This window comes from Hippopotamus amphibius, chromosome 3 (assembly GCF_030028045.1).
Source record: "Hippopotamus amphibius kiboko isolate mHipAmp2 chromosome 3, mHipAmp2.hap2, whole genome shotgun sequence".
In the NCBI taxonomy this organism is placed as follows: Eukaryota; Metazoa; Chordata; class Mammalia; order Artiodactyla; family Hippopotamidae; genus Hippopotamus; species Hippopotamus amphibius.
Window position 1 is genome coordinate 115,562,259 of NC_080188.1, and position 15,083 is coordinate 115,577,341.

At 44.5% G+C, this 15,083-nt stretch overlaps 1 protein-coding gene across 1 annotated transcript; it reads left to right on the forward strand.

Moving 5' to 3' along the window:
* Positions 1–3,491: 3,491 nt before the first annotated feature.
* On the forward strand, positions 3,492–14,297 carry LOC130850360 (membrane-spanning 4-domains subfamily A member 8-like). Its single transcript, XM_057729849.1, has 6 exons — positions 3,492–3,710; positions 4,607–4,723; positions 7,920–7,979; positions 9,003–9,140; positions 13,901–14,014; positions 14,196–14,297. The coding sequence occupies exons 1-6, from the start codon at positions 3,492–3,494 to the stop codon at positions 14,295–14,297; spliced, it is 750 nt and encodes a 249-aa protein (XP_057585832.1).
* The last annotated feature ends 786 nt before the right edge of the window (positions 14,298–15,083 follow it).

A 15,083-nucleotide genomic window follows, 5' to 3' on the forward strand; every position in this document is an offset into this window, starting at 1 on the left:
TGCTAGACGGCTAGAGAGTTCTCAGCCACAAGGATGATTAACCACAAAGAATTCTCTTGGAGGCCTCTATCAGAGTCTAAGACCTGGTTTCACCCAACTGCCTGCAACTGCCACTGCTGGATAGCTCACACCAAACTACAAACAAGACAGGAACACAAACCCACTCATCAGCACACAAACTACCCAAAGCCATATTAAGCTCACCTTAAAACACACTACCTGACGTGGCACTGCTCATCAGAGGGAAAAGACTCAGATCCACACACCAGAAAGCAGGCACCAGTGCTGGGAAAATTGGACAGCAACATGTAAAGGAATGAAATTAGAACACTTCCTAACACCATACACAAAAAGAAACTCAAAATGGATTAAAGACCTAAATGTAAGGCCAGACACTATAAAACTCCTAGAGGAAAACATAGGCAGAACACTCTACGACATACATCAAAGCAAGATCCTTTTTGACCCACCTCCTAGAATAACAGAAATAAAATCAAGAATAAACAAATGGGACCTAATGAGACTTAAAAGCTTTTGCACAGCAAAAGAAACCATAAACAAGACAAGAAGACAACCACTATGGAAAACAGTTTGGAGGTTCCTTAAAAAACTAAAAATGGAACTACCATATGACCCAGTAATCCCACTCCTGGGCATATACCCTGAGAACACCATAATCCAAAAAGATACATGTACCATAATGTTCATTGCAGCATTATTTACAATAGCCAGGACATGGGAGCAACCTAAATGCCCATCAACAGATGAATGGATAAAGAGGATGTGGCACACATATACAGGGGAATATTACTCAGCCATAAGAAGGAATGAAATTGAGTTATTTGTAGTGAGGTGGATGGACCTAGAGTCTGTCATACAAAGCAAAGTAAGCCAGAAAGAGAAAAATAAATACCCTATGCTAACGCATATATATGTAATCTAACAAAATGGTACAGATGAATCCAGTGACAGGGCAAGAATAAAGATGCAGATGTAGAGAATGGAGTTGAGGACACGGGGTGGGGGACGAAGGGGAAGCTGGGACAAAGTGAGAGAGTAGCATTGACATATATACATTACCAAATGTAAAATAGATAGCTAGTGGGAAGCTGCTGCATAACACAGGAGTTCAACTCGATGATGGCTGATGGCTTAGAGGGCTGGGATATGGAAGGTGGGAAGGAGTCATGGGAGGGAGGGGATATGGAGATACATGTATAAATACAGCTGATTCACTTTATTGTACAGCAAAAACTGGCACAACAGTGTAAAGCATTTGTATTCCAATAAAGAGCTTAAAAAATTTTTTTTGACCTCTGTCTGTCTTTTGTCCTAGCTTGACTGAGTACCGTTCTTCCTCCAGGGGCACTTCAGGTTTGCCTCTTGATTCCTTCTGCCTGTTTCGGTTGGTTGGCTTAGACTCTATGACCCCTTTTCTAATGGAAAGAACACTGAGCTGGTAACTGGAGATGGGAGGTCTTAGCCTAGCTCCATCTTCACTGGCTGTGCCATTTGGAGGACAAGTCAGTTCCCTCAATGTCTCTGCTCCTCACTTTCTTCATTGGTGTAATGAATCATCTGCAAAACAAAAATTTTTTAAGCTCTCTGGTCATAATTCTAGCTCTAGGCTTCAAAAATTTTACAAACTGTCACACTTACTGCTTTTTCATGAATTTGGGGGGTCTTTTTTATAAGGGCACTAATTCCACTCATGAGGAATCCACCCTCATGACCTCATCACCTCTCAAAGGCCCTGCCTCCAAATACCATCACCTGGGGGATTAGCTTTCAATACGTGAATTACAGGGGAGACACAAACTTTCAGACTATGGCAATAACAAAAGAAAAGATTGATAAATTTTACTACATAAAAATTATTTTACTATGCATGATTTTAAAAAAACCCGAAAAATAAATTGAAAAGATAATTTGCCAAATTTGGAGAAAATATATCACAGATGAAAAACTAATATCCCTAAGTATAAAAAGAACTCAAAAACTGAAGGACCAAAAACCAGAAGTTGGGCCCAAAATAATATGTAAAGCTATGAGGTTTGGCTCCTTCTACCTTTTCTTATTTCTTCCAATATCCTCCCCCCACAAAATGCTTCAACCACTATTAGCCATACCCAAAATATGTCCTACACCTTCTCTCCCCCATGCCTTTGTTGCCCAACTGAACTGCAATTAAGTGGCTTCGTGGTCAAAACAGGAAGCAAATATGGGTGGGGAAGCTGAGCTCTAAGGAAATGATAAGCAAGGAATGAGGGGAGGGGACTTTGGATCTTTCTAAACACAGCCCCCAACAGAACTCAATGTGTTCCCTCTCCAGGGAAAACAAGCCACCTACAGGGAAGAACTGGGAACAGAAAGAAGCAAGAGAGTCTTCGCCACTGGCAGAGCAAAGTGAGTACACTTCATCTAATGGTTTCTGTGGATACCTGAGTGGTGCTGATAAGGTTTTTCTGCCAGATGAGGCATGAGTGACCCTGGGGGTGGAGTGGAACACATGGCAGAGTTTATTGTAACAGCTTTTGGGGGTCTGCTCAAAAATAAAAAAGAAGTTTTTAAATGCAACCAGAATTCAAAAGTAAACTACAAAATTGAGCAGCATGAGAACCCAGTGAATCTACTCTGCTTTGGCAACAAGGCTTCCCATGAGGATTATGATCTCCATTTAACTAATATTTAATTGCCTGGGACTTTGGGGAAGTCACATCCACTCTCCCAGCTTGGGTTTCCTTTTGCAGAAATGGAGAGAATTGGACTCAATATTCTCCAAGAGACTTTCCACCTCTGGAAATTTTGTAATCAGATAGTACTTCTATATACAAAGCACCCTGCTAAAGCATTACAAGAGATTCACGACCAAAAAAGACACAGCCCTGGTAATCCCCTGGTGGTTCAGTGGTTAGGATTTGGTGCTGTCGCTACCGTGGCGGGGGCTTAATCCCTGGTGGGGAACTATGATTCCACAGTCTACAAGATGCTGGCATTAAAAAAAAAAAGGACACAGCTGTTGCCCTCAGTCATGCTTAACCTCTTTGGGCCTTCATTTTCTCATCTGTAAACTGCACAGGTATGAAGATTAAAGGTGATAGATTTGTGAAGCACTGACTGCGTGGCACTTTGTAAGTGCCTTATAACTGGTACCTAGTATTATCTCTAAAATGGGATTAATAAACTCATGGGATGTTGAGATGCTCAAATGAGCAAAAGTTGTTTTTCAATGTGAATGTTAGTGCACAACTAATGGAGGGACAATTCTATTGCATTTCTCTCTTTTTTTGGAGAAATATCTTTTCATTTAATTGAAGAATACTTAATTTATGATGTGTTAGTTTCAATCATACAGCAAAATGATTTAGTTATATATATATTATTTTACAGATTCTTTTCCATCATAGGTTACTACAAGATATTGAGTATAGTTCCCTGTGTTATGTGATAAGTCCTTGTTGTTCTTCTTGTTGCACTTGTTTTTTAGCAGCATGAATCCAATGACTTCATCAGGCCCCGTGGCCAACTCTGCGTTTATGGTGACACCCCAAAATGCATATATTGTGCTCCCAGGGGACACATCTCAGGTGCCCCTACATCCAAACTACCAGCCCCAAGTCCAGGTAATTCATGGGAACACACCTGGTTTGGGACCATCTATGAGTCAGCAACCTGCCGAGAAAGCCCTGAAAGAAGGCAAAGTCTTAGGGGTAAGTGACATTTCACTCTACAGGCAGGGGCCACATGGCTGCAGCTGGAGGAGGGGGGAGGTTTGGAAATACAGGAACTCCAAATCCAAAGTGGGGTTGCAGCTGTCCCAGCCTTGCCAACCGCTGATCCATTAGAAAGCTCAGCTGTGCAACATCACCAGGGCTTCAGTATAGGGCCTTGTATTTTCTGACTCAGGCATCTTAGGAAAGAGGAACAAAAACAACAACAAAATAAAGCAGTAAACTGCAGGAAACTGGGATATTGGCCCTGTTGCCAGCATCCGTGTTGAGACCTAGTTATGTCTGCAGGAACCCTATTTCCAAATAAGGTCACAGTCTGAGGAGCTGGTGGTCAGAATGTCAACATATGAACTTGGTGGGGGAGGGAGAGGCAGACACAATTCAATCCAGAACACTGTCCTAAAGCAATAAGTGATGGGCACAAAGCTTTCTCTACAAAGATGTTCATCACAGCGCTATTTATAATATGAAAACACAGAAACAGTCTTACCTATTGAAGATTTCTATTCCAACGCCTCCACTGAACGTCCACATGATGGAATCTGGGCAGCCCTTAAAACACATAAGTTTGAAGAATATTTAATTCCATGGGGACGTATATGTTCATGAGGAAGTATTAAGCTAAGTATACAGAGACATTTTGTATTATCCAGTATAGATGTGAAAAGAATAACAGAAGGTTAGCCACCAAAATGTAAGCTGTTGTTTTCTCTGAGTGAGGGGGAAGGATGGGCAATTTTTATTTCATGATTATATTTTTCCATATTACTATTTAGACCAGGAAAACAAAAGATTTATTAAAATAAAAAGGAGGCCTAAAGGGGAGGCCGATCCAGCCTCAGAAACAGAGGCTGCAGCTGTGGCTCTCCTGACAGGCCATCCAGATCCTGATTGGCGTGATTCACTTCGGCCTTGGCCTTGTCATGGTGTCCTTCTTGAGTGTTACCACTGTCTCATTGTACACAGGCTTTCCCTTGTGGGGAGGCATCTGGGTAAGTAACACGAGTCACCCTGCAAGTGAGTTCTCAGAAAGTGCCGGCACACTCGGGCCATCTTTTCAAGTTGTGCCCTGCAGGTTCCCAGCCAAGGGAGCGGATGGGGTGTAAAGCCAGCTCAGGCCTTGATCACCAAGCATGTTACTTTGCTTGGGCTGCCGGGATGAATACCACTGACTGGCTGGGTTACACAACAGAAATGTGTTACCCACATCTATCCTGGTGAGCAGAGGTCTGAGATCAAGGTGCCAGCAGAGCTGGTTTCTTCTGAGGCCTCTCACCTTGGCTAGTAGACCACCATCTCCTCCTTGGGTCCCTGTGCTCTGTGTGTGTATGTGTGTGTGTGTGTGTGTCTATGTGTGTGTGTGTGTCCTAATCTCCTCTTCTCGTAAAAACATCAGTTATATTGAATTAGGTCCCACCCTAATGATCCCATTTAATCTTAATCATCTCTTTGAAGGCACTATCTCCAAAGGCAGTCACATTCTGAGGTACAGTAAGTTCCCTGCATATGAACCCTGAAGTTGCAAACCTTCAAAGATGGAAACATGCGTTATGAACTTATTACAATACAATACTCTATAGCTGATTGTGCTGGTTGGGTACCTTGGCTATCTTTGTTGGATTTATGAACAAATTGGGCTTATGAACACACTCTCAGAGCAGAGCTCACTCCTATGTAGGAGACTTACTGCAATAGGGGTTAGGGCTTCAAAAGATAAGTTTTGAGAGGACCCAATTCAGCCTATAACACCACGCAACAGCTCTGCAACACAGCATTTACACAGAGGCGGCTTTTCTAATATGCCCCCTCCAGAGGGCAGGGAACTTTTTCTAGTTCATCAACCCACAGGTGGCACCATTTTCTAATTCACACAAAAGCACCCATGTGTAAAAAGAGGTATTAGGAATAGCCCTCAAGTGTTCAACGTAGGACCACAGTCTCAGCTCCAGAAAAAAAGCATTTCCACCCATGGTCAAGAGTCACTAAAACATTAAGCAGTGGAGACTCAGCTTAGAGTCCACTAATGGGCTTCCGACTCCCCAGTCTGGTAAAACCTTTGTTTTTTTTTTTTTTTTTTTTTCTGGCAAAGTCCATAGCTTTCATCAGATTCTCAGAGTGATCTGTGACTCCCTAAAAGGTTAAGAACTACTGGTCCTTTCTCTTCTCCAAGGTGTACCCTTTATGATTCTTTTCCATTCACCCTAGTGTCCTCCCCATACACACACACACACACACACACACACACACATTTCCCCTTCACTCACCAGTCTCCTTTTACTCCCTGCTGATATATAGTCTGTCCCTCGACTCACACACCTGTCTATGACTCAAAATGCAACTTTTCTCACAAACAGCAAAACTCCAGAGTAACCGAGATGTCAGCCAAAGTCACCTTACCCTGTGAGATTTAAATAAAATAGCCTAGATACCCATCCTCATAACCACACAATATCTGCAAAATGGCAGGGCTTGTGCTGTAGGGAGCACCTTTCTCTGAACCCCTGCTCCCCCTCACTCTCTATCTCTCTCTCTCATTCCCATCTGTGTCTCATCTCCTGAGATTCTGGTCTTTTCTCCACTGTGCACAGACCTAACTTGGAAGCAGCACCTATTCTTCCCCCCAAGCACTCACAGGGCCCTGTGTCTGTAACATCAGTGTTAAGGAGTTTGGGGTGATGGAGAGGACTAACACCCCAGTCACACGATGGCTTGCCTTCAGCATTAGATTTCACTGAGTATTAAGTGCCCAGTGGCTTCCCTGGCATCTCAGATGCCTCGTTGGCCATCACCACTTTTGCCAAATACTCAGCTACCTTCAGCACTCATAACTCCTCCTCCTTTCTTCTGCAGTTTTGTTCTTTGGTGGCTTCTTGACCCCAGGGCTCTCTTTCTATTTCCTAGAGATCACTAATGTCCTCCTCTAAAATAAACGCCCATCTCTTTTGGCATCTCAAGGGGACCAGGCAGGACATCAGAAGTCCAGCCTTTTGTTCCCTTCCTTCCCCATCAACTCTCTATAAACAGAAGGATGTGCAACTGAGATTCGTTTTTCCACTTATAGGGAAAATGGCATTCGTCTTAGAATGCATAAGCAGCTAGAGTCAGATTTCATTGGAACCAACCATTTCCACTCAGGATACATGCATCTACCCTGAGTGGGAGGGAATATTGGATGAGGGTTAAGACCATGGAATCTGGAGTCAACTGCGTGGATCTAATTCCCAGCTCTGCTGCTTGCTGGATAGTCTTGGGAGCGTTGTTTTAAATCTCTAAGCCTCAGTACACCCATCTGTAAAATGGGAATAATATTGGTGCCTGATGGGCCACCATGCAATTAAATAAGGCAAGATTATAAAAAGCACTTCATGTACTGCTCAGCAAAGCTGTTACTAAACTGTAGCTGATGCCCTTTCAGGCCAGTATTGCTGCCACATTGGGTAAATAATGGTAGGTAATTTCACCGGCTGCTATGCTTGCGGAATACCAGTGTTGGACTAAATGCACACAATCTACTTCCTCGTCCCCATGATTGATGTCCAGCATTGTAGACATGTGACACCTTTCTGAGTAACTAAAATACGCACCCAGATATGTAGACAGGTGAGGACTGATGTTTGCCTAAAACATAAAGGCAGTACAAATGCAGGTACCCTTTCCTTCTCTCCTGCAGAGCCACTGTACCTGACTGAATCCTGAGATAAGCATGGGAAACCAACAAGATGTGCATGGGGGAAAGTCAAAGAAAGGAAAGAAGCACCATTTACTGAGCATCTACTATGTATAGGATCTACTATGTGCAAGATACACTAAATGCCAGAAGGGGGGCATAAATTTTCTCATGACAATGACACTTAGGAAGACATGTCATCTTTCCCATTTTTAAATGAGGAAATAAATATTTCAGACATTAATAACTTACCAAAGATCCCATGAGATTCAAGCCAGAATTTACAACCACATCTATGGGATCCCACTTCACAGTCTGGTCATGTGTGAACAAAACAGCCCACCCGCTCATTCATTCATTCAATCATTCATTCTTTCATTCTTTTCCCCCATGTTGAGCTGGGGTCTGAGCAGAGGAACCTAGTGTGTGTGAGAGAATATGTGTGTGAATAGAACCATGGAAGCCTGAAGATGGGGCCCTAACACCTGACCTCTTTCTAAACCTCCTCTCTTCCCTGCCAGTTCATCATTTCAGGATCCCTCTCAGTGTCAGCAGAAAAGAATCCAAGATCTTCTTGCCTGGTAAGTCACATCCTGAGACTGGCTCTGCCAGCTGGGGACCTTCTAGGAGAGACACACCAGGGAGAAAAGCAGATGAATCCCTCCCTCATGTGTGCACCTACTCATAGCCAGACACAGGGCACTAACATGTGCTCACACGTAATCACAGGACCACATGAACCTGGCCACAGTGCCAAGAGACAAAGGGTCCAGAGGGTTCAGGGGAGGGAAGGGCAGCACAACCACCTTAGTTAAGGCATCAGAGAAAGAATAGCTTCCCTACGAGGCTCTGACAGGAAGAGGCACAGAGTCCCAGGGGCCCAGGGCTGCCCTCCAGCCGAGTGGCACACCGAGCAGGCCTCCATTTCTGCAGGGCAGCCAGGAGGCTCAGGCACCTGCCTCCCTAAGGAATCCAGCCAAAGGAGCTCTGTAAATCAACATGGACAAGGCTTCGTGGTCCCCTAGCAGTGCACCAAGAAAGTACCTTTGTTCCTCTCACAGCAGGTTATCTAGGGTTAGGGGCTTCCACAGGGCCAGGTCCTACACCAGATGAGATCTACCTGAAAATCTCCGAAGGGAAGCTTAAAATTCTGGGCGTGTCTTTCTGCACATGGCCCAGAATCGTGAAGCATTGGAGCCTGTCACGTTCCAAGACACTGGGATTGATCCTCCTACCCATCTCCATTGCAATAAAGGGGTCGAGTGTTCCCCAAAGATTATTCTTGGGGACACGTGTCCCACAACACACCCTGTGAAGATGGGTAGGTAAACTTGGGGAAATTTCTCTTTAGTAGCCCCCTCTCTGGAAGATGCATAATCCTTGTTACAGGCTCTGAAAAGTCCTGCAGCAAAGACCTATTTAACATTCTTCCGCCTAGAAAATTAAATAGGTCTTTTTTCAAAGTTAATTTAGCCCCATACCTTTTTGCACGGGGCACCACTTTACTTGCTGCAGAACTGGGGTTTAGAAATACTTGTTGAGTTACTGCTCATCTCAGTTACATCTTTTTCCCCTCCCACCCTGACCCTCTGTGTCTTCTTCAGCTGAACAGCAGCTTGGGCTTGAACATCATCAGTGCAATCTGCTCTGTGGTTGGAATCATAGTGTTCATCATTGATTTAAGTATCGCCACCCCCTACAGCTACCCCGGCAGGTATCCTGACACTCCCAGCTGGGTGGTGGTGAGTATCCTTCTCAACTAGTGCTCTTCTGGGTTCCAACTTAGCTGGGTTTAGAGAATTGTCAGAAAGAGGCTGACAGCCAAGCTTTCCCCCAAGTGCTGTAGGAATTGCAACAGAGTTTAAAGTCCCTGATCGGTAGATTTATTGCTGTGTTAACGTTCTTAGCCTTCAGTTTCTATCTTTGTAAAACAGTATCTAAAATATGACGCTGTTAGGAGAATTTTGATTACTAATTGCATGTATGTAATTATACCTTTAATGCATATGTGCCTGCCCACCCTCCCTACTCACTTTCTCGGCTTCCTGCCCATTACTAGGGACAAGGACTCAGCAAAGGTTTTCTGTGAAGGCTCAGAGAGGAAATATTTAAGCCATTGCAAGCCATCTGGTCTCTTTGGCAATTACTCCACCCTATCCTGTAGTGAGAATGCAGCCATAGAAAATACATAAAAAAAAGGAGCTTCACTGTGTGATGATAAAACTTTATTGACAAAAATAGGCAACAGGCAGGATGTGCTCCTCATCAGTGCCATCCAATAGAAATCTAACATGAGAACTGTATGTGATTTTAAATTTTCCAGTCACCACCCTAAAAAGGGGGGGAAAAATAAATGAAATTAATTTTAATGTTATGTTTCATTTAACCCAATAGATCCAAAATGTTGTCATTCCAACAAGTAATTCATGTAAACAACTATTAATTTGATCTTTCTCATTTGAGATATGAAGTCTTTACATCGAGGGTATATTTTGCACTTACAGCCCATTTCAGTTTAAGAGTAGCCACATCTCAAGTGCTCAATAGCCATATGAGACTTGTGGCTGCCTGATGCAAGAAACCAGCTATAGATGAGTCCCCTGCAAACTCAATCTCTCCATCTGCACTACGGAGTCCCGCCTCTCCTGCTTAATCAAGGTTATCACATCAAGTTCTCTTCCCTTCCCTTCCCCACTGCCTCTCTTCTAAATCAACCATTTTGCCCCTTGACTGGAGGGTTTCCATCAGCATATAAATGTGCTTTTGTCTCTTCCACCTTGTTTGTCTGGTCCTCTTCACAGAAAAATCTGTAAGAGAATTGTCTATGGGACTTCCCTGGTGGTCCAGTAGTTTAAGACTCTGAGCTTCCATTGCAGGTGGCATGGGTTCCATCCCTGGTTGGGGAACTAATATCCCACATGCTGTGTAGCATAGTAAAAAAAAAAAAAAAAAAAACTGTCTCCCTCACTGTTTCCAAATCTCTCATATTCTCTCTTGAACCCACTCTAATCAGACTTTTGGCTTCACTTCTCCAAAAACTTCCTCTTCACAAAGTCCCCAATCAGGTCTCCTCTTTTGTGGATGTCACATGGCGTCCAGGCTGCACCCTGCAACTGGTCCTCCTCCGCCCTCTCTCCCGTGTCCTTTGCTGGTTCTGCTCTTTTTCCCAGTCTCTGAAACTCTGTCCTTGGTCCTCTTTTGTTTTCTCTGCACGCACTGCCTTGGCAATATCATCCACTGGTGACTACAAACACCTTCTCGACCTCAGAGTGAAGAGCTCCAGCCAAAACCTCTCTCCCAAACTCCAATCTCTTGTATTGAGTTGTCCACTCAACATCTGAAAGGAGTGTGTCCAACTCAGATCTCCAGATTTTACTTCCCAGACTTTTCTTTTGGTTTCCTTATTCTGGTTGATGGCAACTGCATCTTTCCAGTTGCTCAGTACAAACCTTGGAATAATCATTGACCCTCTTTCTGTCACGCCCTCCTGCCAATTCCTCAGGGAATCATGTTAGTTCTACCTTTAAAATGCAACCAAAATCCAACCATTTTCACCAGTTCCTCCAGTACCATGCTGTCCGGAGCAGCTTCCTAACTGTTCTCCCCACTCCATCCTTGTCTCTCTCCTAGCCACTGTGGTCAGCACAGCAGCAAGAGTGATCCTTTCTGAGATGTAACATCACATCACTTCCTTGCTCTAAACCTTCCATTTCTCCCACTTTACTCACACACACACATGCACACACACACACACACACACACACACACACACACGCAGCCAACATCCTTACAGTAGCCTAAAGATACTGACCACTGTGCTCCCTGACCCCACCCTTTGGCTCTCCACACTTGAGCCAGACTACGCCCTTGATGTTTCCCCAAACACACTAGGCATGTTACCATATTTAGGCCTCGAATGTTCCCTTGGGTATCCCCACAGCCCCCTCCATTCCTCACCTCCTCCAGGTTGTTTCTCAGTAATTACCTTCTCAAAGAGACCCACCTGAATGATGGAACCACTGCACCTAAAGTCACAAGCATCACCTACAATATCCCAGGATCATTCATCCCCCGCCCCCCATTTCCTTCCGCATAGCCTTAACCATCTCCCAACAAACTCTGCAAACTACTCAGCTGCTAACATGTCATGCTTACTATCTATCTCCTCCCGCTAGAGTATAAGCTTCATAAGAGCAGAGATGTTTTTCTGTTTCATTCACTGCTATATCTCAAATACCCAGAACTGTGCCTGGAACATGACTGACACCTCATAACCATTTGTCAAATGAATAAGTGAATGCACCAGGCATGGTCTGTACTCGATAAATGGTAGCCGTTAACTGTTATTTGTAATAGATGAGAAGGTCCTTCCTAGGACTTTTCTCTCCAAGATTTCTAAGAAAAGCCTGTCCCCAGAGAACCTATCGACCGAGTCTATGTTTTGTAGCAAAATACCTTGAGTTTCTCCCTTTCCAGAAACAGCTTATGGCTCCCAGTTGCTTTAGGATGAAAGTCTAATTTCCTTGGCCAGGTATTTACTGCTCCCCAGAGATCAGACTCCAACTTCCCGTGCCTCACAGCTCACTTCCCTTCGAATGCCTTGCTCCCCTGACCTCCAGTTATTCCCATCCCCTGGGAGTGGCAGGCACTGAAGAATTCTTGGCTCTTTTCCTGCTGGGAAAGAACCAATGGCTCGTCCAGTGTAAGAAATGAGGAAGCAAATGCAGAGTGAAGAGCTTAGGGAGAGGCTAGGGCAGAGGGTCAGGAAAGACTAAACCTCACAGCACAGTCAACATCCTGGAGTGGAGACAGCAGTAACTTTCAAGTCACAAAACTTGGATTTTGCCAATATCTAATCTCAGAAAGAGAACTCCCCCAACCCTGGCCGCCCACACCACCCTCAGACCTCGGGCCTCCCATCTGAACAAGCAGGGCTGGACTTCATCCGAGCTTCTCAAATGCTGACCCAAGGGCTGGGGGCTCCAGGACCTGGACAAGCGTGAATTAGTGCCCATCATATGGTTCACATCTAAGCTGCGTGAGGGACCCCTTTTCCATGAAAGGTTTTCTTTGTTAAAAACGCATTTGGAAAAACACCAGAATTATTTGTAAAAGCCTTCTTCCTCCCTGGGCCTCTGGGATTCATGGACTAAGACATCATCATCCTGCCTTTCCCTTTGCCTGGGACACCCTCTCCTACTCCCACCCTCTCTAAATCCTCTAGTTTGAATTCATCTCTCTCTCTCCTCAGTGCCCCTGAGGCATTTTTTCCCACTCTTTAAAGCTCTTACCTTGTCTGATGTGAATTATAATGATCTACATCTGTATCTGTCTCCCTCACTCAACTGTGCCTCTCTGAATACTTCTTTCAGCCACTGATACCAAAATGATGTGTCATAAATGCTTGCTAAATTGAGAAGGAAAAGGGCAAAGGAGGGGGCATCTGCAAAAGGGAACATTCTCTGAGCAGCTGGCTCTCACCAATGCCATGTTTAAATTATAATAGACAAACATATATGAGGGTGAGTCAAAAATTACCTGCACCCCGGTTATATTAACACTTCGATAAATTCTTCGGCCATAGGGCAGATAATTTTAGACACACCCTTGTATTTGGCACCTACCACCTTCTGCCGTACACTTTCACTTTCATATTTAGTATCTCATGATATTAGAATCCAAATAGAAATTGGGATCATTCAGCCCTTGTCCTTTAAGATGAAAATGGATTCTACCCAAACTCTCTCCCCAGATACAGAGGGAGCCCCCCTCTTCTTGGGTATTCTTGGAAAATAGCAAGGGGTGGGCTTAGATTTCTCCTGGTGCTTGAGTGAAATCTATTTCTACTAGTTCACATTGGGAGGCCTTCCACTTACTCTTTTTCCCAAGCCTAAGATGGCCCCAATTACTACCCTTCCCAAAATGTCACTGTCACAAGCAAAGAAGGTTGTCTCACTGGCTGACTTTCACTAAAAGTTCAGAGAGATGGTGGAGGTTTACATCAGAGCCTAGGAAACACCTCATTCCTGAAGATTAGACATCTCTGTTTTTTGAAGTCTCAGCTTCTCCTGGGATGCCTTTTTCTGCAGCCGCCACCTTCCTGTCACCTTGCTCAACCCCATATTTCTCCTCTGCCCATATCTCTGTGGCTTGTCCATATCCCCAAATTCTATTCACTTCCTACACAGAACAGTTCCACTGTTTAAGTGTCCGAGTCCAGATCACAGCTTCAGGTCTTGTCCCTGATGCCTGAAGCAGGGTACCAAGGTGTTTCCCTAATCAAAGACTATTCTTTTCCTTAGAAGTGCACTGCTGTAGGTGTTAAGATAACAATTCTTTCACAAACACACTTGACCTTCACAAAAACCTGATTAGATACCTTCCCCACAAGGCTGAGACAAGGTTAGGGAAATTTATCAAAGCCATAGAGATGGCCACCGCAGAGCCAGAGCTCAGACTCCCAAACTTGCACTCAGTTCCTCCTCATCTGGTCTGGTTCCAGATTCCCGGAATGGCAGTTTCTGGTGTGCTGCTCATCTTCTGCCTCCTGGAGTTCTGCATTGCAAGTGCCGCTGCACACTTTGGCTGCCAGCTGGTCTGCTACCAGCCCAACAATGTGAGCCCTGAAAGCTCCTCAGGGGGTGGAGAGAGGCCCAAAGAGGTTGGAGACTAGAGGGCTCTTCGTGCTTCCCTTCCTGCCCAGGAGTAGGAGGGTCCTCAGGTCCCTAAAGGCCTCTTCCTGCACAATCCTTCCTGCATCCTCACTGGTGCACCTCCTATGTGCCTGTGTTTTCCAGGTGGGCATGGTCCACCCAAATGTCTATGTGACAAACCCAGTGGTCATCCCAGAACCAGTGAACTCACCACCGAATTATTCCAAGGTCCAGGACACCAAATAAGCAAAGCAAAATATTCTAGAAGCATTTTCACTAGAATGGAAGGAAGTCCTCCCCTGTCTGCTACAAATTTAAAAAAGAAGACACAGGACTTCCTAGGTGATGCAGAGGTTAAGAATCCACCTGCCAATGCAGCGGACACAGGTTCAATCCCTGCTCCAGGAAGATTGCACATGCTGCGGAGTAACTAAGCCTATGAGCCACAACTATTGAGCCTGTGTGCCACAACTACTGAAGCTCAAGAGCCTAGACACCATGCTCCACAAAAATAGAAGCCACCAAAATGAGGAGCCCGAGCACTACAGTGAAGAGTAGCCCCCACTCACCACAACTGGAGAAAGCCCGTGTGCAGCAACGAAGACCCAGCACAGCCAATAAACAAACAAATAAATAAATAAATAAATTTATTAAAATTAAACAAATAAATTAATAAAAAGCACTGAGACACTTAAAAAAAAGAAAACACAAACAGCAAAAACAAGGGAATTTTACTGGGGCAGGAGGTTGGGGGTTGGAGGGGGGAATGAAACTATTCCCATCAGAATGCCTTCTGCAATGACTTCCCAAAATCCTGTCGTCTGAGCCAGATAGGTCTCCACTCCAGAAGAATATTTCTCCTTCTGACCCAGAATATGAACGAAAGGACCTAGAAGGAATCTTAGGATCCACCAGAGTTCAGCTGAAGGTGAAAGGCATTATTTAGTTCAATAATTAGAGTCATAATTTAGTTCAATATGGTTGCTGTAATTCATTGAAACCTCTGGTTTCTGATGCCCCATAGGTCTCATG